Below are 23,618 nucleotides of genomic sequence, written 5' to 3'. Positions count from 1 at the left end.
CGGAACCATTTTAAATTATTATTTAACGCCTGCGCCTTTCCTGCTACAAGTTAATGTGTCCAATTTAAGAAGAGTTTGATTCACACTGGAACAATGAAGACAGTGAACAACACACAAAATGATTAGATTTTCAGCAGAGACTGAAAGAAAAACTTCTGATATTTATGAAGCGTTAACATGAGTTATTTTTAAATTATGAAGAAATGTATTTTGCTCAGATTAACTGTCATTAAAGCATAAAATAGATGATTGTGGGGTTTTTAAACTCAAGTTTAGGCAGAGAGCAGAACAAAGATAACCAGACAGAAAAATTGTACAGAATCATGAAACTTGGTAATTATTTCAATTAAATTCATTCATTATTAAATCCCTTAGCAATACAGTTAAATTTTAACAGCCTCCATATGGCAAGGCATTTTAAATCCACATGTAATAAGTGCATAATAACACAAGGTGGCGCCTTACACTACATAACTTGAAAAGCCATGTAAAGGGTGCATATTAACAGTTAAGCAATGTTAAGAGCTTCATAACTAAACAGTAATAAAAATCACAACGATACGCCCATTGGATGCAATTTCGTTGAAATCTTTATTCAGAAAAAAAACATATTAACATTATTTATAACTGTTCATTTGACAATTTTGTCATCAACATACATTAACACAAAAATATGTGGCTTAGTGTGGTAGGGACGTGGAGTAGGCTACAACCGACAGAAAAAAGCAAAAGGAACAAAAAAGGACAGATAAAAGAATTTGCTGTTTTCTAAAAAATAAACACATCAGCAAAGTTATCAGTGAGGAAGGCCGAAGAGATTAAAGTACCATCTCTTTGCTGTAGCTTTGGAGGCAGTCATCAGTACCGATGATCAAGTCTGCAGTCCGTTTATGGTTGTTTAAAAACAACAAAACCTCATACATGTCAAAAACCGAGCTGATATATACAGACACCATTTAGGCCCTTAGATTTTTTTGTCTTTTTTCTTTTAATGTTAATCACAAACATTCCCCATTCTTCTCAGTTTGCAGTTTCACTGAGCAGAAACTGATTTTGTGGACGGCTTCATTCGAAAAGTACGTGTTAAGTGTATGAACCGAACACCGGTAAACATGCTTCAGCGTCCGAAGACACAAATAAATGTAAGGGAGCTCGGTCATCTATGGTTACTCGTGCTGCAAGGGGCCCCCTGGGGGGCCCCTGAAGCCTTTGTACAAGCTGGATCTAAAATGGTTACGAAGGCAGCCAAGCCAGTCAGTGAGTCAATTTATAAACACCTAGGCTAAATCTGTTTGACATGCAGCATTTATCATTTGATTGCTGAAATTATTTCTTTTTTCGATTTTTTTTCTTTTTAGTAATATTTTTGCTTGATCTGAGTTTAACATGTTTAATGTCAGAGTAGCACACAAAGCAGCCTCAGACCAGAAGCAGAACTCACAGACGTTCGGGTCAGTTTGAGCAGGGAAAACAAGAATTACTGAAACGCACTGTGGACCATATATGAGCGCGTGTCCTCATGTTAGGCCATGGTGGTATAGTATCATCTGTTAACTTCTGCTTCTATCTGCAGGACTGTAAATGTTTCACGTCGCTGAACGCAGCCCAGTTTTTGGTCGTCTCTCCTGATTCAGGGAGAGCTCAGAGGCGTCTGGTGGGCTTAGGGAGAAGGGGGGTGGGGTCCCAAGTTCATCCTCGTACATCATGCAAATCACTTTACCTCATCCTCTTTAATTACCATCATCATCATTTAACAAGAAGTTACATAAAACAGAAGAGGGAAAGCTGATCTGAAATGATGATCTGATCTTAAAACAAACAGCCAGTTATATAAATGCCCCATTTCTCATCAGTGCCGCTGGTAGACAACCACAAAGGGTTTTTGTTACACAAAACAGTGGGCAAGGGATAAGAATAGGATTTGCTTGAGCACACAAATACAGAGAGCAGAGGAGGTGGAGGAGGAGGTGGAAAAAAAGTAAAAGAGCATGAAGAATTAAAAAAAAGAAGAAGATGAACATGTAAATGTCTCTCCACTCTGGGGCCGAGGGTGTGATCCCTCCCTTCAGGAAGCCGAGCTGCAGCAACCAACACACCATCAATCCAGAGGCTAACAATCAGGAAATCCACTGTTCGGACAATTTTGCAATCCATAATCCGTTGTGTAATCCAGCCTGTTCCCTACCTAGCCCTGCCGAGGGCCTTGCAGTTCTGGAAGGCTGAGGAGGAGGTGAAGGAGGGACGTGAAACGCTGTGTATGAGTTCTGATTGTGTGTGTAGGTATGCGTTTTAGGCATCTCTTGGCTGTGTGAAAGTGTGTGTGTGTGTGCATGTCTGATAGTGTGTACATTCTGGCATAGTTGTGTGTTTTTGGGTGTAAACTCATTTGTATTTGCCGCTGACATCCATTCACTAATGCATCTCGGAGTTGAGTTTGTCCTGGAAGATGTAGAGATTGTTAGTGGCAGCGATGGCAATGATGTTCTCGTTCGGGTGCCAAGCCGTATGGAGGATCTTCTTGGTGAAGTCCAGGCTGTCCACACTGATATCATCCTTCCGGCGTTTTCCTCCCGCGGCGCAGACCCTCCGCGGCTTCAGCACGGCCCTGGGTTTGCTGCTCTCCCGTGACGCCTCCAGGGTGACGTCGCGCTTGGTGTTGCGGTCGAACATGCGGAAGAAGTTGTTGTAGGCTCCGGTCATGATAACGCTGTACAGAGCACGAGGATAGGAGAGATCCAGTTACTCTAAAGACAGTTTTCATGCTTTCATCACATCATTTCTAAGGTAAGCAGGTATGGCTAACAGATGGCTGTAAGCTGGAAACACACATCCATCGTCAAACATCAGGTACCTGTCGGAGCCGTTCCAGGCACACTCAAACTTGTCAAATATGCAGTCGTTCTCGTAGAGAGAGCACAACTTGCTGCGGAGATAATCATGAACCTGAAAGAACACACACAAACAGATATGATTACAATCGAGCCCATCTCACAGCTGCATGACTCCCAGGTATCGACTCTCAGCGTAAACTATAAATAGAAGAGTGAGCAGAAGACACATGAACACACATACCAAGCTCAGCACAACCAAAACACATTAAATATGGGCATGCTGTAACACAATCCTCCCTGAAGGAAACGCTAATAAGACACAACACCAACCTTCAGCAATACAAGGGCCAGGAGTACATTTTAATCTACCCTCCTTTCCATATCACTAAATCCATTAACATCCAGCTCTCTACAATCGCACCTACCAAGGGTGCGATAATAGAGACACACATATATTCTTACACGCACACATACACTGACTTATAACTGCTTTTCCTCGTGCTTTTATTCGACCTGCCTGTGTCAGCACTGTGTCTGCTCAGTGATGCAAGGAGATGAAATCTACACCTCCTCTTCCTCCAGGTCCTGTTCTCTCCATTGAGCCCCCCCACCCCACCCCCCCCACTGCCGCTTCCCACATTTTGCATAAAGTCAGCAGCCAACAGCCACCTTGCAATCAATAAACAGTCAAACTGAGGTCGTCTCACGGTTGTACATCAAAACCAGTGACAATTTTGTTTTTCCCTTTGGGTCTTTCTGCACAGGGGAAAATGATACCGTGTCAGCTTGAGCTGAATATACAGTCCTCTTTCCACCCCCCCACCCAGTCCACATGATTTCTGATTTAGAGCATGGCGCCTCATTCCTCATGAATTTGTGCACATTTTTCATGATCCAGGGGGGTACAGGTGTAAATTTACAAAATAGATCCATAGATAAATAAATAATAAGGTAGCTTAGCCTTTAAATCCCCCCCCCACCCCCACCACAGCACCCACTTTCTGCCCACATACAATGGATTTGGAATTACTCCATTTCTTGCATTAATTTGTCATGAAATACAATCTGATCTTTTTCTATATAACAAAATATACAGAAACATGAAATTGCTAATGCTAATGCTAGTGCTGGAGCAATAAAATAATAGAACCTCAAACAAAAGGAAAACTGAAAGATAAAATGGAGTGAAGCCTGCAAGCTCAGGCAGACAATTCCAGGTGTGCCTTGTCACACACACCTAACATGCGTCACTCTCCTCACATAACAAACCAAAGATACCCTCCTGGTTTGATGGTCTATTTAAGTTATAAATTTCTCCCTTGACAAGTCAATCCCGCTATTGGCTTGCCATTTCAACCCCTCCACAATCCCTGCATCCACCTTTAGGCTCCAGAGGAATATGTACTCACTTTTCATGTGTATCATTATTTGTGTGGAGTGATAGGCTCAAAGCACAGACACCACGCTCTGACAATAGTCTTCCCTGACAGATTTCGACTGGAAGATGTCGAAGCAGGTTCAAACCACAATGCTTTTTCTACTCTACACAGTTTGGGCTCATGTTTTTGTGATCGTTATACAATTCCCCTTTGTGCTGTGTGTTCTTCCCAAATGGTGTGATCAATCCAAAAACCACTTTCCCAGCAGTGCCATACAGTTTCAAGTTGTCCTTTATTAAATTTCAAATACAAAGAAAGAGGTGTCTTTCTGGGGGTTTTCCTTTGATTTCCTGATGTGGCCTCAGTTCTCCATAGCATCATAAAACAGACCAGCTTCACCGATTCCTTTCAGCCTTGAGCTGTCTGGGTCTGCCCAGCTTACTATGGAACTAAATTCACCTCAATAAATTCTAACATGTCTTTTCTAAAAGGCATGATTTCCATCAGCTGATGCTGCTGTTAACTCCTGACTCCAATCAACTCTGCTGTTAGCATAGCAGTTGGAATACTTTTTCCAAACAACACTGAGTGTTTAAATAAAGTATTGAACAAAAACAAGAGCAGGATTATTATTATAGTTAAAATAGAGTCCATAACTGTGACTTAGATGAAGACCTGACCATGTTTTTATACATATTTATACCTGAATGCAGATATTTTCAGAGGCCACCGTACGCTGCAACCTCTGCAATCCTTCTCTCTAATCCTACCATTTACTCTCTTTTATTCACCTCTCCTCCTCACATCACACCATCCTCATACTCCCTCCCAATTCCTCACCCCTTTTGTCCCTCCTTCCCCCTTTCTGTGCTGCATTGCAGATCTAGGTGTCAGCCACTGTGGAAGGTATCCCTCCTTCACGCTTTACTTTATGAGTGGAGGCTCGGGATCCTATAAATAGCTCCAGTGCGTCTCAGCCTCCCACTCCTGGCCGCCTCACAGGCCCTCACACGTCAGGCAGGAACACATACACAAACACGCATGTTCACCCACAGGCCTGAGGCAGGAATACTAAACACATACTGGAAAAAAAAGGAGCTGATAAATAGTTTTAGTGCCTATAAATGCATAACCAGAAGCTAGCGTGGCCACTTAGAAGTGACACAGGAGAAAAATTGAGCATGTATGTGTAAATAATAGGATGCGTAAATATTAAAAAGCTTATTATTTCATGTGTATATCAACACAGCATTTTTAAGCCCCTGTAAATTAACTCCCGCATACACAACATACTGATAATTTACAGTTTTAATTTGGGTTTATTCATTTCTTTGACATACAAAGAGATTACAATCTTACATTAAAAAACTTGGTGAGGATTCTGCATCAGTGAGGAGAAGTGCATTTTCTGGCTTGAAAATCAACTCAATTATCCTTAAAAGGTTTGGGAAAAAATCGAATCATCTGTAAGTACTGTGATTGTAAGAGACAATCTTACGCTCATGACTCATTTTGTTCTCCGATTTTGTATTTCTTCCATAACGACAATGCCCTCTTTCAGTAAACCGTTAGTCACCTCGCCATTTGGACAACACAACTGGGATTTTGGTCAGTGGTAATGATGACAGTTGATAGTTTGGTGCTGGGTTTCTTAGTAACACCACCCACTACAGTAACAGGTTCAGGCCTTTTTTTCCCTTTAAAAAAAAAAAAGAATATATATATATATATATATATATATATATATATATATATATTACCTAAGTAATTAAAAAAAAGAAAATAATTTTCCCCCATTTGATGCCTTGATGATGTAGAGAGTTTTGCACATATCAGTCCAGAGTAAGGTTAAGATGTGCAAAAAAAATGGGGTGCCAGTAAAGCTCACCAGGCTGAATCCATTCCAGAGCATTTGCTGCATGTCTTCCCCCTCCTCTCTCTTGCAACTGTGCAAAGTCCATAGCAGATCATTTTCATAGCCTTAAAGCTAATCAAGGAACCTGCTGTGCATATGTAATGTTTCTCCTTTGTTCAGTGTGTTCTTTAAATCTCCTACAAATAAAATAAAACAGCTTAAAGTTATAGAAAACCAATTGTCAATTGTATTATTTGTGACCTGCAAGGATCCCTGACCCCTGGGAGCTCCTTAACCTTGATCTATCCATTTCTCATCATGGTAGCTGGGTAAGACAGAATACAGTATATAATATTCATCCTGGTGTTTCTTGTCATTTATTGTGACACTGCCTCATGTTTTTCCACACATCGCCAGTCACACACCTGGTATGTCTCTAGGGGCTTGCTCTCCATGTTGAGATCCCAGACTTTGGCGGTCAGGTAGTCTCTGGTGAGCAGGTATCGACCGCTGTGGCTGAACTTGACGTCCGACACAGAGGAGATAATCTCGGAGAAGAAAGAGCGGGCGCTGGGGTCCTCGGGCTCCTCAAACACTGGCGAGTGGGAGGGAGACAAAAAGGCGAGAGAAGGCGAGGTCAGCGAGTGCCGTTAAGCAAGATGAAAGGCAGAAACACAGTTGGATATGTGTGCTTTTATCTCGTGTACAGAGATAAATTTCTCAGATGACTCATTATGTTAAGTGTCATTTATGAGACAGAGAGACCATGGACATGACTTCTGTATCTTTCAGTAGAGGTGTTGCTGTCTGAATACATCAGTGTATAAACATTAGCAAATGTCAAAGAGCTCTATTAAAGTTCCTCTAAACACTGAATATGAAAAATAAAATGAAAGATCTAGCTGCTTGCTGAGCACAGCTTGTGCAGGAACACTGCAGCAGTGACTCATGATCAAAGCTGTAAACTGAATGGATGAAGCATTACAACAGGAACAAAAAGTGGGAAACAAAGAAAAGACAGGCAGGAAAGCTCGGCTCACAGTCTCATAAGTATTATTTATGACCAAAATGTCAATGAACATTTCACTCTTTTAGTCAGATTTTGCAGCCATGTTGTCAATATGTGAGTCCACTAAAGTACTGCAAGCAGTCGAGGAAACCATGGCTAAGATTCAGTGACAGGGATTTTCGTAAGGCATACATCAGTTTCCAAACAACAAGCTGACACAATACTGCATGTATGAGACTAGTCGGGATTAACATTTACATTTCTGGTGTATGAACTAAAATTGTTTTGTCGAGGTTACCAACAGAAAAGAAAAAGATGAGATTGTTTTGTAGCACAAAGCCAAAAAATACAGAGCCAAAAAATATGTCAGAGCAGACACCTGCAGAGGCTGTGTACAGTCTTTTTCATGACATCTGCTGCGATGTGAAGAATTTGTGGCCTGTAAAAATTCTCATCCACATCACATATTGTGACAAATGCTGCAAACCATGTAGTGACTTGCACAGTGAACTACTGCCAGGATGTTTTGGAAAGTGAGACAGAAAGAAATAGTTGTATGTAACCATTTACACGATTAATGCGTCAAAGAATTATTTAAAAGAATGACATTGCTTTTATCATGCACAAATGACTCAATGTTCTGAGAAATGAACCAAAGTGACTGAGAAAAAACGTAAATACAAGAAATATAGTGCCATGACTTGAATTGTTGCCCCTTAAGGGTGGCAGATTTATGGGGCAACTAGCCCTGTTCTGAGGTAGAACTAAAAATTATTACACAGAGTAGAAAAGGTCCAGAAGAGATAAATCATGCTTCTACACTGTGGGGAAATCATAATTCTTACAATTTATCTTTTAGTATTCGTTTAGTATTATTTTACCTTAAATGTTGCCAGCTGGAGATGAGTAAAGCTTAAAATTGGGCACAGCAGCACTTTGAACTAACATGCTCAAAATGCCTAAAAACTTTAACAATTTGTGGTAAATTAAAAGTCTGGGAATACCAAAGCAATAAAAATTGCCCTGAGGGGGCACACAAGAGTTATCAAGGGATTCCACTCAATACCACAAATGCAAACCTCAATTTTAAAAATTTAGAAGAAAAATCAGAGGATAGAGATAAACCCAGCTTACAGAAAAAAGCACTGCCATTCCTTGCTGCTAGTTTGGAGCACCTGCTGCTCAGGAGTTAGAGCAGCGAAATGGTGGTTTACTCTAGTCTGTTTGTCGAAGCATCCTTGGGCAATATACTGAACCCCAAGTTGCCTCTGATCCATCAGTGCGAGCATGTGAATGCTAGGCACAGAAAAAGAAGTGTTTGTGCTTGAATGTGTGTGAATCCATAAATGAGGCTTGTAAGAAAGCGCTTTGACTGCTCAAATAGAGTAGACAAACTCTGAGTACCAGTCAATTCAATTTAAGAAAAAAATACAGATGCTGTTGAATTTTGGGCTGTCTTGAAGAGTTAGCATACTTATCTAAAACCTTAGATCTTTTCTAATCTTTGCTGTAAAAACTATAAACATGCAACATGCACGTGTCCATCATTTCTCTCAGCACGTTTTACTCACATTTAGAGTGCTTGTCACACAGTGCTGCTTCTCTCATGTCACAGAGGCGCAGGGTGCCTTTACTGCTGCTATAGACAAACAAGTTACAGTGGTGGGGATGAAACTCAGCCGCTGTGATCACCTCTGTCAGATCCTCCATGTTGGCTGGCTTGATGTCCACAATGTCTGATAGAGAGCGCCACAGCTGAGGAAAACTTTCAAAGAGTCAGCTTCTTTGGGCCTGCGCTTTATAGATTGCACATAATTAATTCAATTATTTATGCATTCATTCATCCTTTTATTAATTTAACTCCCTAACTGACTCAATGAGAAAATAATTAAACTGATTAAAATAATATGGAAACACACACAGGCCAATAATCTACAAACGAAATATAAACAAAAGTTTATATAAATGTATACATAGCCAACACTATATCAATAATTCACAGCAGGAATAAAGCAAACCAATATAAATATATCTAGAGGGGATTGTTGGGAGAAAACTAATTCCATATTCACATAAATTGTAATATTATAAATCCTGTCTGGGTCAGGGATGCGACTGTACTGTGTCCTATTGAGCTGGATTAGAACTCAGAAAAGGGCTGAAATATTTATGCAGCCACTGAATTATTCATTAAGATACATTTTCACTCCTCAAGAATAATACTCCCCTCCCCCAGCACTGTGTGTGTCTTTGTGCATATCTTCATACAACAAAGTGGGATTTGCAGAGCTTTGTGTGGGCAGGAATTGATTATTGAGTACGTATGCATTAATGTATGCATTCATTATCGCAGTCCCTGGGCTTTGACAAATATATGCCTGCTTTATGTGCGTACACACATAAGTGTTTGTCTTCATCTCCTCCAGTCTTTGTGCACAAGTGCTTCGAACCACGAAGGATACTGAAGCTACGGTCAGTGATGTCCAGATGCCAAAGGTTGATTCTAAGGTCATCCGCTGACATGTAGGTCTCATAGTCAGAGTTGACAGAGATGGAGTTGATGTGGTAGGTGTGGGCATTGGCAAAGACTCGCCGAGGAGTTACCTCCACCATCAGGTCCATGGGCTTCAACACCGGCACCTGGAAAGCCCCAAAGAAAGAACAGTTTAACATTTATTCTGAATGAAAGGAAAGAAGTAGAAGATATACAGAGTGGAATAAACTGAAATAATTTAATTGTATCATAGTTAATATTTAATGCATTACTTCCTTTGACATCAATAATAAAGGAGCAACTCTCAGGAGTGAAACTTTAGCATGTCCAAGTGCTCATTCGGTCCTTCACTCATTTGGCTTCATTTTAAAAAACTGTTTGTCGACACATGCTTACATTTAACAAATTCACCCACACAAAGGGGGACTGCACAATATTGCATGGGTAGTTTTAAACTTATGGCTTCTTTTTCTGCATACTGCACAGTGTTAGAATCACTAACATTGGTTCTCCTCCAAAAGGACAGAGGTGCATTATAACCAGACATATGGAGGCACGGTGAGTTACTCGTATTAAGAGTTTACTGCTGATAGAAACACTGAAGCTTTTAACTAATTAAGATCCAGTGTAGACGTTTTCTCCCTGCGCTGTAGTGAAGGATAGAAAAAGAGGATTTCACCACCCCCACAGGCTCACACATACTCGCATGTTCCTTGTGCCAGTGACCCATTTTTACACATGCAAACACATCTGTACTCACTGACCCAGTTTTATTTCCTAACCTGTACTAGATAGATAGATAGATAGATAGATAGATAGATAGATAGATAGATAGATAGATAGATAGATAGATAGATAGATAGATAGATAGATAGATAGATAGATAGATAGATAGATAGATAGATAGATAGATAGATAGATACCTGTAGAGAGGTGACTGTGGAGATATCCTTGATTCGACCCTCTTCATCCTTCAGGTTGTATCCTTCTGGCCGTTTGTCTCTTTCACTCACCTTCCACAATTTAATGGTCTTATCTGGAAAACAGATAACAGGGCCATTAAATAATCAGATAAAGGTGCTTGTTGAAATGCTTTGATGTTAAGAGACTCTACCTAGATGTGATTAAAAACAATCCCAGAGTCCAGTATGGGATTTCATCACAATCAAAGCTACAATCATTAAAACTTACAGTAAACTGTTTTTGTTTTGTAATAAAAAAAATTTACAAACATTTATATTATGTACTAATTTATCACACAGTCAGGTTGGTAAGGAAGCGTGGACTCTTTGTATTATACTGAGAAAATAGCAACAGCAAACATGTCAGCATGTTTGCTACTCAGCTGCTGAGGCAGGTCCTACATATTTCATGCCTTCAATTATAAATAATAAAGTACTTTAAAAAAATCAATACTCAGGTTCTCAGGGTAAATATAAACTAAAATAAGTATTCCAGCCATAAAATCAGAGTGTAACCTCACATCCTAATGTACTACAGAGAAGAGTTGCAACACAAACAGAAACTCATCTGCGATTAGGCAAGGGAAAATCTGCTTCTGACTTAAGATCTTAATTGCGAGACGTTCCTCACCCACACAAACATGTTAACTCCTTAAGCCAAAGGCTTCTTTTTTTTTTTCAGTTCAATCAGTAACAGCGCCACAATCCTAAAAACCTCATTGGGTAAGGAACATTGGGGCAAATTCAAATTTATCTTCAAGTGGTCAAAATTTTGAATTTGAGAGAGTATAGTATCTTTACAACAATACAGGAGATCCTGGGAAATGGAACACCTCCAATGGCAAATTAAAAAGAAGTGACACGCAACATATAGTAGTTTTAGGAGGCCTTTCCATTAAAGCTGTTTGGAGCTTTAAAGTGGGTCACACTCATTAATGTTTTTAAGAAGACAGGTACTATTTTAATAAGATACGGTCTGGCAGTGCTCAGGTGGAAAAGGGTAAGGGAGAAGCAACAGTATCTCAGAAATATGCTCTTAGATAATGCTTTCAGAAAAAGCAATCATTTAAAGTGGTTCACAGCAAATGTAGAAAATATCAATCAATCACATCGGCTTCCAGTTTTCTCCAGGGTGTGTATGCAGGAGGCTCTCACCATTGGTGGAAAGCAGGAAGTGTGCAGCGTTCTGCTGAGGCAGCCATCGAATCTTATTGATCTTCTCCTCAATCTCCAGACTCTTAAGATAGTCGAATTCGGGCTCATGGCTCTGAAAGGTGCTGTAGACATTGTACTCTCCCTGGGAGAAGGGCTCAGTCTTGCTCTATGAAAAGAAAAAGAAATGAAAGGGGAAAAAAAGGTAGGTGAAAGTGAAAAATGTGCATGTTCCATCACCTCGATGTTAATCAGAAACTGCTTGGCATGGACTCTGCACAGCTATAATGACACACTCTCTGACACAGCAGGGACATCAAGTATTTATCAACCAATATAGACTGTAGCTGGAGGGGAACCAAGTGCATTCATTGCTGCCCTTACAGCTCAAATGAAAAATGTTATATCTGAACATACTGCATGAGTGCAAGTGTGTCAGTGCTGGTGTGGTGCGCATGTGTAAGTACCTCAGGTTCCCTCTGAAAGATGACCACACGGCCCCCTTTGTCTCCCGTGGCCAGGAGCTCTCCAGTGTGGTTAAACTCAACAGTGGAGATGATATCAGCTGGAAGTATAAAGACAAAGATGAACGCAGAAAGAGAGAGAAGAAGAGAAGATGTGTAGTATGAGAGTGGAAATGACAGTGAAAGAGAGAGAAGGAGTAGCCATTAGCCGCACAACATCATTCATCTGTATAATGTTCGTCTCACACTAAATTATTAAACCAAATCAACAGTCAGCGGATTAACATGTAAGTGGATTAAAATATGCAAATTCATGTTTGGAATGAGACAATATTTGATAACTATTGCATAACTGTGCTTGAAATTTAAGAATGAGCTTTATAAAGAACATGCAAGTACATAAAACAAAGGAAATCACACACACAGCTGTTTCACAGTAGGCACAGGTGCTTTCTGTGTTCCACTATGATACATACACAATGACGTACAAGACTACAGAGTCACTCGGGTTCATGTTTTTATGCTGGGGTGAATGCGTACTCTTTGGTCTCTATTAAGGGCATAAACAACTGCGTGTTTAAAGTCACGACACAGTGAGTTTTAATCGCTAATTTCATATTACATTCATTTGTATATTTGCCTCAAAGCTCCCATCGCTCCCTAAACAATAACACAATGGCTCATTTACAGCGCTGAAATATCGGCACATTATTATCCACTTAGCATTTAGTGCAGTGACTCAGTGCTTTACGTGGTCCATTCTGTACAACACAATACACAAAACATGAAACGGAAAAGCGCGCAGTTGTGTGGTCAAAAGAAGAGTGTGTGAGCGGGACAACTGGGGCCTGTGTGTGGTTCAGCTTCGCATGTAATCTGCTCCCTGCTCCTCCGTCTACTTGTCCTCCTTTCACCTCTGCCTTTGTGCAGCAGATTGAAGATTTAGTTGTAAACATACAATAGGTTTAGAGACAAAGCTGCTTGAAAGTATCTGTGCTTAAACCTCTTTCAGATAGATTAAACTGTAAGGTTCGGTAAAAATGATGAGTAATGAGAAGGGATGTAACTGACCCGGCATGAAGCTTGGCTAACTTATAGTACTATTCCTCCAAGATCACGAATACCATTGTGAACAGACACATTTAAAAAAAAAAGTATTTTACACCTCTATTATCATTTGTTTTGTTATAGTCCTTTATTCGGGAAGTAACTATAAACCTAACAAATAGCAAATCAACAAACTTACTGCACCTGAACGAGAAACAGTTCCAGCATATTACCTCTCACGAACCCACAAATTGTTTTCTTTTTAATGTAAAAAAAAAAAAAAGTAACAAATGACTATGGAGTGCTAGATGTGCTGGTGTAAGCTGTTTTCATTTGTTTTTACATTTGCCATCATGATTTTTCTTTTTACTAAATTAATCTTACTGCAGGCGGTAGCCCTTTGCTAAGAGTAGGGAGCAGGTGGAAGAGAACCTAAAGAGGTGGAGATATGTACTGGAGAAAAGATGGATGGAAGTCAGTAGAAGCGAGACAGAAAACATGGGTGTGAATTAGAGAGAGAGACAGGTGTAAAGGTGAAACTGCAAGAGGCAGAGGTAGTAAAGTTTAAAAACCATCCGAAGCAATGAATAGAGCACAATAGAGGTAAAGAACAGTTTGCAGGTAGGGTGGAGTGGGTGGAGACAAGTGATGTGGTGATTTGTCACAGAAATATAGCAGTGAGAGAGAAACAGAAGGTTTACAAGATGGTCTCCAAAAGTTGATTCTGTTCATCTGGACGTAGCGTTTTGTGGGAGAAACATTTTGTCACTCATCCAAGTGACTTCTTCAGTCTCAGCTGACTGCAGGTTTCCCCAATCTTATAAACAGTACATTTGCATAATGACTGAAACCAGCCCACTGAAGGAACAATGGGCTGGGAGGTCAGTTCCTTAATCTTAATTATGCAAAATCTCATGACCATTGATCAACAACCACTGGCCAAAGAAGAAGTCACTTGGATGAGTGACGAAACGTTTCTCCCACAAAACGCTACATTCAGATGAACAGAATCAACTTTTGGAGATTTACTTTCCTGGATGATTGAGAATGCATCAAGACGTTTACAAGATGGTAGTGAGACCTGCTACGATGTGTGATTTGGCACTGACAAAAATACAGGAGGCCAAGCGGTGGCAGAGTAGAAAACATTCTCATTTTCATTTGGAGTAGCCAACAATATTAGAAATGAATATATCAGAGGGATAGCTCAGGCTAGCAGCTTGGCAACAAAGCAAGAGGCCAGGCAGAAGGAAACAAGAGAAGAGTCATGGATGCAGTCAAGAAGGACATGCAGAGGCTTGTTGTGATAGATGGTGCTGCTAGGGATAGGGCAAGACAGAAGCAGATGAAGCACTGTGATGACCCCACAGAAGATGATGAAGAGGAAGATGATGATTTAGACCGCTGACAACAGCCAGACATTTAATGCATTAACTAACACTTCTCCAGTTATCTCAATAATAATCTCTGTTTCTGTCCCACATAACACTGTTTAACTTGTGCATCGCACTGGGCTGCAGACCTAAACACACACAGTGACCGAGTATGGAAATAAAAAAGTGATAAAAACCGTGAAACTGCAACTGAAAACTGACTGCTGACCACAAAAATAACAACAAGGCATTGCAGCGTCTACTGGATTTCTCTATACAGCACATGGTGTTGGTAGAAAAGAACATGGCTCTTACTAAGCTTTGCTGTAATAAAAATAGAGCTTGGAGAGTGTATTTATTGAGTCAGAGTGATTCAAAGCTGTAGCCTTGCCTATTTTGTTGTGGCCTTGAGAAAGAGATTTTATGATGAGGAGAGGCGGGGACTGCTCTTCAATCTCCACAACAACACAACCTCATTCACCCTCATACATTCTGTGTATCACTTGTTACCTCTTTCTTTACTTCAGCCATCTTTCTTCATTACACACTTTCTTGATCTCTCAGGCGCTGCAGCACCGTTCTTATTATTCGGTAACAATTTCCCCCTCAATTTTAGGCTGTCTCTCATTCCCTTTCAACCCACATGTTCTTTTGTCATCTCTAATCTCCCGTTCGCCAATCTCTCTCTTTGCCCCATTTCCCTGTCTCAGTTTCTTCTTGGTTGTCTCTGCACATTCACCTCTCTTCCTCTCTCCCTCTCTCATCCCTCCCCCACAGCACTCTGCTGCCTAGTGTGCACAAGTGGTGGTGATGCTGGTGGTGGTGGTAAAATGGAAAGGATGGTGAAGGGAAAGGACTATGAAGCTGAGGCAGCGGTGGTGATAGTGGTGGTGGTGGGGGTCCTCCAGTGTGTAGCGGTTGCCATAGTAACAAGCAGAGCCAACCAGTGGAGACGGTGCTCGTAAAGGTTAGCCGTATATGGAATCTGGTGAAGGAGGAAGTGGGATTCAGCAATCCAATCCTCACAGGAAGAAGGAGCGTGGTAAAATAATTATGCTGCTCTAGTTCTGTCCACTAACAAATGTTGCTAAATTAATACCAGGAGATGAAGCAGACGCTGTGATCCTAATTGAGGATAGGCAGATAATTAAGGGATGCACACAGACATGCAGACCCCTGTGTATGCAGTCCAATTCACAAACGCGCATATGTGCACCAGAGGGGCTTTACATGCACATGTGCATAAAATAATGCAAAGAAAATGTGTGAGCTTAATGCTCCGTGCGTGAGTGAGAGGCTGGACGGATACGGACAACTGTGTCTCCAGTCAGGTCACAGTCAGAAAGAGCTAAGCTAAGCAAAACCACAGGAGCGGCACACAGTATAGCTGAATAAAATATGGAGCACACACTCTCTCCTGGCTCAGCCTTAGTCTGTTCTCAACCTGGATCCTCTTCTGGTCTTTTGTTCCTCTGTTTCCTTTTTGTGCACACACACAAAACACACACCCATCTGTGTCTTTCACTCTCTTTAATAGAGGAGAAAAAAACCTAATAAGAATCTAAGCAACAACTGCAGAGATAACTACCATCATGATCACTGTGGTTCTCTCCCAAGAAGTATTGCTGTCCAGTTCACTTGTGTGTAAAGGCAATGTGTGTGCCATTGTGAGGCTGTAGGTTTTTGTCTTGTGGATAAGTGTGCTACAGTACAGCAAGCTTCCTCAGTCTGTCTCTCCCACAGACTGTCCATTAGCATCAGCAGGCTTGTCTGACTCATTGCCACACTGCAGAAGCTGAAGGAACACACTGTGACTGCAAGTGCATGCGCTCACACATACAGCACAAAACAACACACAAACATGAATGAACCCAATGATACAGAAAAATATAAAACAGGCACAGGGTATGAACACCAAATACACAAACACTGTAGTGTTTACGGACAGCAGTGCCTTAAAAATCACAGCATAGTAAATACAAAATTAACTGTTATTAATTGTATGGCTCGAATTTTGGGGATGCTGGTTGAACAAAGCAAATATTTTTTAGATGTCACAGTTTTCTCACAACATTAGCAGTGAAAATAGCTGACAGATAGAGCTGAAGTGATCAGTCAGTTAATCTAATTCTTAGTCAGATGATGCAGAACAGGGTAGAGGTAAAAACACAGGGAGGCAGAATTCCTGTTTTGGGGGGTGGGGGGCAGAAAGGGAAGCAGACATCCTACAGGTCCAATTATAGATATCTTAGGTCTGGGTAAACACGGACCATTAGAGCCAAGCCAAAAACATACGCTCCTTAAAAGCAGGGACAAGCCACCACTCAGCAGGAGATGCATCTGTTTGTGTGTGTGTGTGTAAGCTGTAGCTCAAGCACCACGCATTTCCTGCATACGTGTGCACAAGTGTGTGTACTCAATTACCCTGTAGAGAAATAGACGGGTTGGAGGGAGTGAGGGAGGAGGAGGGGAGAGCCTGCCGGAGGGAGATGGCAAATTGATCCCTGTCCTGCAGTTTTGGAGTTATCTGGGAAAAAGAACTGGCGCATGTGTTTGTTAGAAGTGCACGTGTGTGGAGAGGAGTGATTTAAGCCCAGCACAGCAGGGAATCTGCCATTTCTCTGCACAAATATCAGCACAATGGAGGAGCTGGTGTGAGCCTAATGGTTATAGATATAAACAATTAGAATTACAAAACAAGCGAGCTGCTGCGCCTGTAGACTATACACCCGTAATCCCGTTTTACCAAGCTGCAGGAGCTTCTTCTGACTGCACGTGTTCTCAAAGCTGCTTGTGATTCATTTTTGATTTTAAAAAAATCTATTTTTCCGGCAGATTTGTGAGACTAACAGGAAAAAACGATGAGAGGCTTAGTATGTTTACACCCAGTCTGACCCCAGTGATATTGAAAACTCAGAATATGTTTCGACTGTTCATAAATGTTGAAAAATTAATCCTTCATTTAAAAAAAAATAAACAGCATTGCCTTTTTAATGCTTTCCTCTGGTCTTATTTATTTGCATTAATAGATCAGTCAATCCTGAATGTCTTTTGCACAAAATGCAGAAAATTCACTCATTTTATCTTTTTGGAAATTAAATGTAACTGTTGTCTGTAGTGTTCCACAAAAGCAAACCAATTATATGGATTGCTTGTCAAGTAAACTAAGCAATTCTCCAGGAAATTCAAAGCTTTTTTCACAACTTTCAGACATTTTACAGACGACACATTAATAAAGGTGATGGAATGAAATGAAAATGGGGAAAAAATGCATTTCCAGGCCTTTGTGTGAACATCTACACAGATTTTATTTTATTCTGTGTGTGCTCGTTTTCATGGATGTGAAGTGCCCGTGTGTTTTCTCCCTCAGTATAAAATAGAAGAAAGATAGCAATGCTTTTAAGATAGCAATGCTTTGAAGGAGGCGGGGTGTCATCTGGTCAAACTATTTAAAGAAATCAATCATACACACAATCCGAGCAGGCAGACTGAGATAAAAATAAAGAGCTGGATATAAAAATAGTGGCACACAAAAAAGGATGAGGCAGACAGACAGAGACAAAGTGATGTTTAAGATATTTATAACAGTCAGACTCACATGGAAATGCACCTGACTCAAACTACTCCCTCACACACACGCACACACACACTTCTTTCAAACACTCACACATTCTCACATGGAGCCATTAGCACACAGATGTGCACACATACAACTCTCACATCTCACACTGGGGTCATGTGGCACATTTGTGTGACATAGATATGACCTTCGGGATAGAAGAGGATAGCGCACACACCTTCAGTGTAAGAAGCAAAAGGCTCAGGCTCCAGAGAAAGGGTAGTGATGTCGGAGCACAGGACCTGGATGGGGCTCAACATCCTGGGGGAGGACTCCAGGGTGGAGAGGGGTGGACAGGATGGGGCGGAGCTCTTCAGGCTATAGCCAGGAGCAGCCCTGCAAGAGGAGCAAGGATGGACGGAGGGGGAAAGGAAGGGAGGAGGGCAACAGGGAAGCAGAGGGTGAGGAAGGAAGGAAAATAGGAAGGAAAAAGAACCAGGGCAGCAAAGGGGGTTGAAGGCGGGGTTAAGGGTAGGGACTGAGTTACTACATTACCACACTTGATCATGAGTACTCACCAAAGAAAATCAGCTGGTGGTGTATTCATGATCACAGAATAACATATTGGGTTTGGTGGGAAAAGCTAGCAACACATGAAGGATGAACACAGAAAGCTAGTGGGACAAAGTCTTAAGCATGTATTGTTTATTCACTTTCATTTAGCTTTCCAGGTAATCATTAGTGTGCATGGCCCAGAGAGAGGCTACTCGGTCACATTTTCCCTCGTGACCAATTACTTTAATTACTCAGAACTTGCCTTAGAATAGTCTTTAATGACATATAATGTGGAACATAATCAAATCTCCCCATTACAAGTTACTAAACAGGGCAAACATCCAAAGATATTCAGTGTAACACAGTTTTCATTTTTAAATGTGGAATTGTTATATGACCATTTAGTGATTTTTCTATTTTCAGTTTCTGTTCGAGTGAATAATAATAATTAATAATGGGCACTCTTATATATAGAGGCATAGGATCATAATGGGCTTGTTTAAAAAATGTCAAAAATTAGAATTTGTTACTCGATCTATTGAACCAAATTAGATACTTTTGAAGGCAAAGGAAGTTTGTGGACGATGGGGAGTAAGCAATGTATGTAATTCAAGAGAGGAGGGACTGCAAGGAAGAGGGAGTTTAAGCATCCCTCACAGGGGAGGGGAATCCCCACTGGAAGATCTACAGACACACATTTACACACATAGACACAACACTTGCAGACACACATCCACACAAATTCAAACCTGAACTAACAAAAAGATGCACACACACGAATATAAATGTAAACACAGGAAAAAGAAAAGAAATAAAAATGGAAACACACATACAGGCACACACACAGGAGACAGCAAAATAAACCCATGAATAAAAATCACATGTACCATCTCCTTCTGTGTGTCTATACCAAGCTCGGTTTTCCCTGAGACATGCGTACTGTGTTTGAGCAGTCTTTAGAGCACTGTTGGATAATTGTTAGGCAGTTGTGCCACTTCAGCACCCGACAATGCTGTGTGTTGCATTAGAGACCCGACAGGGAAAAAAGGGGCAGGTGGAAATGGGGAGGCAGAAGGGGGATGGGGTGAACATGAACGAAAGGTGGAGGGGGTTGGAGTGGATTCACAGATTTTTTGGTTTTTTGTTTTTTTTTTGGTTTTTTGAGATAGAAAAAATATTTGTTGGTCATCTGGGGAACTCCTGAACGTCCTCTCCATTAAAGCTCACAATGCGCTGCACAGCCCGTCACACCAAAAGTGTTGAGCAGTGTCCACCTTGGTGTGAGCTCATCAGCAATTCAGTCCTGAACAATTCCTGTGTGTGTGGAATAATTAATACTGCCATTATTGGTGGGTGGAGATAATCTGCCAATCACTCTGGCCAAGCATGAAAAGCAGCATGTTTATCATTGCTGGCTGTTACTATAGCAATAATGGATGGGTGTTGATGGGTATTGAGGCTAATTTTTTTTTTCTTTTTCTTTTTCTTTTACCAGTCACTTACTAAAAACCTTTTTCCTGAAATGGATACAATTTACTAATGGAAACACAGTATATGTAAGAGGAAACAGAAAAGCACACCTTCACAAACAGACAAAGACATGCACAAATGTAATCTTCAGTGGTGTGTTGAATACACACAAGAGTATTTGCACAATCAACAGGCAGCACTACAGTCTCCCCTGACTACAGCATGTGCTTCTGTGCAAGGGGAAATTATGCCACAGCACACACAGAGGAAGCATAATTCCCTTTCTACAGTGATAGGAGGATCACATATAAGCTTGCAACACGTTCATGACCCCAAAATGATAATCCGCTGTTCAGGTCTAAGGCGCGTAGCGAACAATGAGCTGAGTGTAAGAAACAGACAGACGAGGCAGGAAAGCAGACAGGTAAAGCCAGCATGCAGGTAAGATTAGTGGTGGTAATAAGATAAGCAGAACGTGGTTATCCACGGTCATAATCCATCTCCTTTATGCTTTATAAAGAAACCAAAGAAATTCAGTGGTTTGTACAGTTTTGTAGGCTGCTGGGTTTGTCAATATGCCCCCTGCCTTAGATCATGTATTCAATCTGACACCTGAGCCAATTATATAGAAGAGTGGGGGAGCAAACAGGGAGAACACGCGCGTGACGCTGTTATCATACGAGAGCCGACATGCAATGCAAGTACAAAAAGAGTGTGGTGGAATTTTTATGCCTTGTTTTTCTGGAAAATTCTCTGACACACAAACACAACTGGAGACAAAAGTGAAGACACTCGGGCATGGGTCAGATCAATTCCTCCCTGCAGTGTGACAAAATAGCTGTGTAACACAAAGTAGCACAAACAAAATAACAAATGAAAAGTGCCGGGTGGGAAAAAGGAAATAGTGTGAGAGGAGGGGAAAAGTTGCCTTAGATTATATAATTTTGCGACGAAGAATGTTTTGGTGACTAGGGCTTGTTGTTTGCAGCTCCTGTCTGAACAATAATTAACACAGAGCTTATAGAAGCTTAGGAAGCTGCCCTGAGCTAGTTTTGTCACGCACTCTGTCTCACTCACACTCCAAAAGTTCAATACATAGATACACACTTGCCTGAAGGAAATACTTAAATACAAAGAACAGACACATACAGCTTCCTGTGTCATCTTCTTACCTTCAGTCACATAGTTGTGGTCGGGGAGGAAGCCGTGGTGGTTGAGAGTTGGGGTGGAGTCAGTGTCTTCGCCCATCAGCGGGGCCTGGGGGAGTGCCCGTCTTGGTGGGGCAGCGTGATGGTGGCAGATTGGTGGCGGAGGGGATGGTGGTGGGGATGCCGTTCAGCACAGTGCCCATACTGCTGCCCGCCTCCTCAGCACAGGGGCGCACAGCTTGTCATCCTATACTTAAGTAAGGCTGAGGGGGAGGTACGGAGGGAGTGGGGCAGCCCCAAAAGAGGGATGGATGCGCCAGGGAGTCCACAGAAGTGCTTCTGAGAGCCAGATGCAAACCTGCAGAAAGGGGATCATTTGGAAACAGTTCAAAAACTACCAGTGGTGAGCTTGATTTGTACCTCACAAGAGCACGCATTAGTCATGAGGCAAGGAAAATCAAGCGCACTCCGAGTCCCCCCTGCAGTTGCTGCGTCCAGGTGTGGCCAGACCGATTCTGCTCTCTCACAAACACATGCAACATACATAATCAATGCGCACTCAGAAATGGGAAAAGTCCCTGCTTGTTAATGGATGCTCTAACAGAAGAAGAGGAGATGAGGAGGAGGAGAATGGGGGGAGGGGAAAGAGGGATGAGCAGAGTCCCTGATCGTGGTATCTGCAGTGCTGCTGCTGCTTCTGCAGTAAACTCACACGCATGGACACACATATACAGTGGGGATAAACGCAAAGGGACACGCACTCACTTTGGCAGCTTAAAAGCCAGGTACTCCTCAGTGGATCTTCTATGAATAATGTCTTTTTCCTCCTCACTGGCTAACTGTACCTCTGTCCCACTGGTTTCTCGACTGTTCCAGTATGAGGAGGAAAATCCTTCTGGTCCTGCGTTCTGCTGCAGTCTGTGCTCTGGCGTATGTATGAAAGGCAGAGTGAGAGGTAGAGGAAGGGGGAGGGAGAGCAAGAGAGGAGCTTTTCTGCTGTGCTGGTACTGTGTATGATGCATCAGCGAGGGCCCCGCCCACTGTCTAGCACAGCCAATCATCACAGACTAGAGATCTGCTTGACCACTGAATGCAGGTGATTAATAATGATAAAGAAGCTGAGGATAGAGGAGTGGGTGGCAGAACGGAAGTGCTACAGCGTCTAATAAGGTTGTGATTAATGGGAGAGAAAGCAGAGAGAGCAGGAGAGTGTTTCGCCTGACTATGTGCTCAGTATGAACAACAGAAGAGTGACGACTATAGCCTTTACCTGGAGACAAAACTGAAGTAGCAGACAGACTAATACAGTCAGTTAATACACACTAAAAAGCAGGGACAGGCAATAATTTAGTTAGTTTGTTTTAACAAGTTTGAGCAGTGTCTAAAAATAACTTTATCAAGTTACCATTCTACAAAGTGTTCCACATTGTACTATCCCAGCTCTGTCCATCCACATTTTACCTTAAAAGACTTTTTAAGCCCATAAATTAACATGCGACACATTTCTTATTTATCTATACTAAAAGCAAATATTTCTGGTGTATTATCTGTGATAGAGTGAACAGAATTTAAGAAGTCACAATGAAATCTGTTGCCAGTTATACCCCTTAAAATCCATGCCTGTTTTTTGTATATACTAAACAATTACGACAGTGTATTAATCACTGTGATTATGTTATAGGTTTTGTTTGGTGTATTCTGACTCTTTTGTGGGAACTAGGCTAGCTGCTACCACTGTTCCCATTCTTTGAGCTCAGCCCTTCCAGTAAATCTTCTGATTTCAGACTTAAAAATAGAATTGATCTCTTCAAGAAAGTTTAATTAGGAACTAACAAAATTATTTAAGCAAATTTAGTCTAATGTAATGTACAATAATGGTGCAATTTTTATTCCTTTGAACTTTTAATACCAGGTCCAGATTTTTCATTTAAAAAGAACCCCTCATTATATTTTGCTTCCAAGGTGCCAGCTTTTCTTGTGATTTTTGAAGTATTCTCAAACAGTAGTTCTCCAGGCTTTCTGGAGGTCTATCAAAGTTCATCTTTAAACCTCATTTTCAGTCCAGTCTGCATACTTGACCTTTTTAAAAGGAATGTTTTGGGGTTTTTTTTTTTTACATGTTAATCCACTTAACATGGACCTAAGAGCCATTCAAGCATAAATTGGACTCAAGGGATGAACACGAACACATAAGACAGATTCACAAGGAACCTATTTTAAATTGCATCTTTCTTAAATTGCTACTATTTTTTGACAGCAGCCTGTCATAAAAGCACATACATTGTTCCCATTTCTTTAGTTGAATCTACAAAAAATAAAT

At 41.2% G+C, this 23,618-nt stretch overlaps 1 protein-coding gene across 2 annotated transcripts; it reads right to left on the bottom strand.

Annotated features, from left to right (window-relative positions):
* Positions 1–572: 572 nt before the first annotated feature.
* Positions 573–22,292, bottom strand: LOC134644265 (serine/threonine-protein phosphatase 2A 55 kDa regulatory subunit B gamma isoform). Of its 2 annotated transcripts, XM_063497132.1 has the most exons (11): positions 22,064–22,292; positions 21,323–21,656; positions 18,364–18,521; positions 12,150–12,247; positions 11,686–11,851; positions 10,492–10,604; positions 9,537–9,714; positions 8,646–8,810; positions 6,491–6,660; positions 2,852–2,943; positions 573–2,707 (listed from the first exon to the last, which is right to left on the bottom strand). In XM_063497132.1, exons 3-11 carry the CDS (start codon positions 18,443–18,445, stop codon positions 2,413–2,415), a joined length of 1,359 nt encoding a protein of 452 aa, XP_063353202.1. In that variant the 5' UTR covers positions 18,446–18,521; positions 21,323–21,656; positions 22,064–22,292; the 3' UTR covers positions 573–2,412. The 2 variants fall into 2 exon arrangements, with proteins under 2 accessions (XP_063353202.1, XP_063353210.1); XM_063497140.1 differs by lacking the exon at positions 18,364–18,521 and having other exon boundaries at positions 22,064–22,290.
* Between the last annotated feature and the right edge of the window lie 1,326 nt (positions 22,293–23,618).

The sequence above is a fragment of the Pelmatolapia mariae genome, linkage group LG2, assembly GCF_036321145.2.
Source record: "Pelmatolapia mariae isolate MD_Pm_ZW linkage group LG2, Pm_UMD_F_2, whole genome shotgun sequence".
NCBI lineage: Eukaryota > Metazoa > Chordata > Actinopteri > Cichliformes > Cichlidae > Pelmatolapia > Pelmatolapia mariae.
The sequence above is the reverse complement of the archived record's forward strand: the minus strand, read 5'-3'. Positions and strand labels throughout refer to the sequence as shown.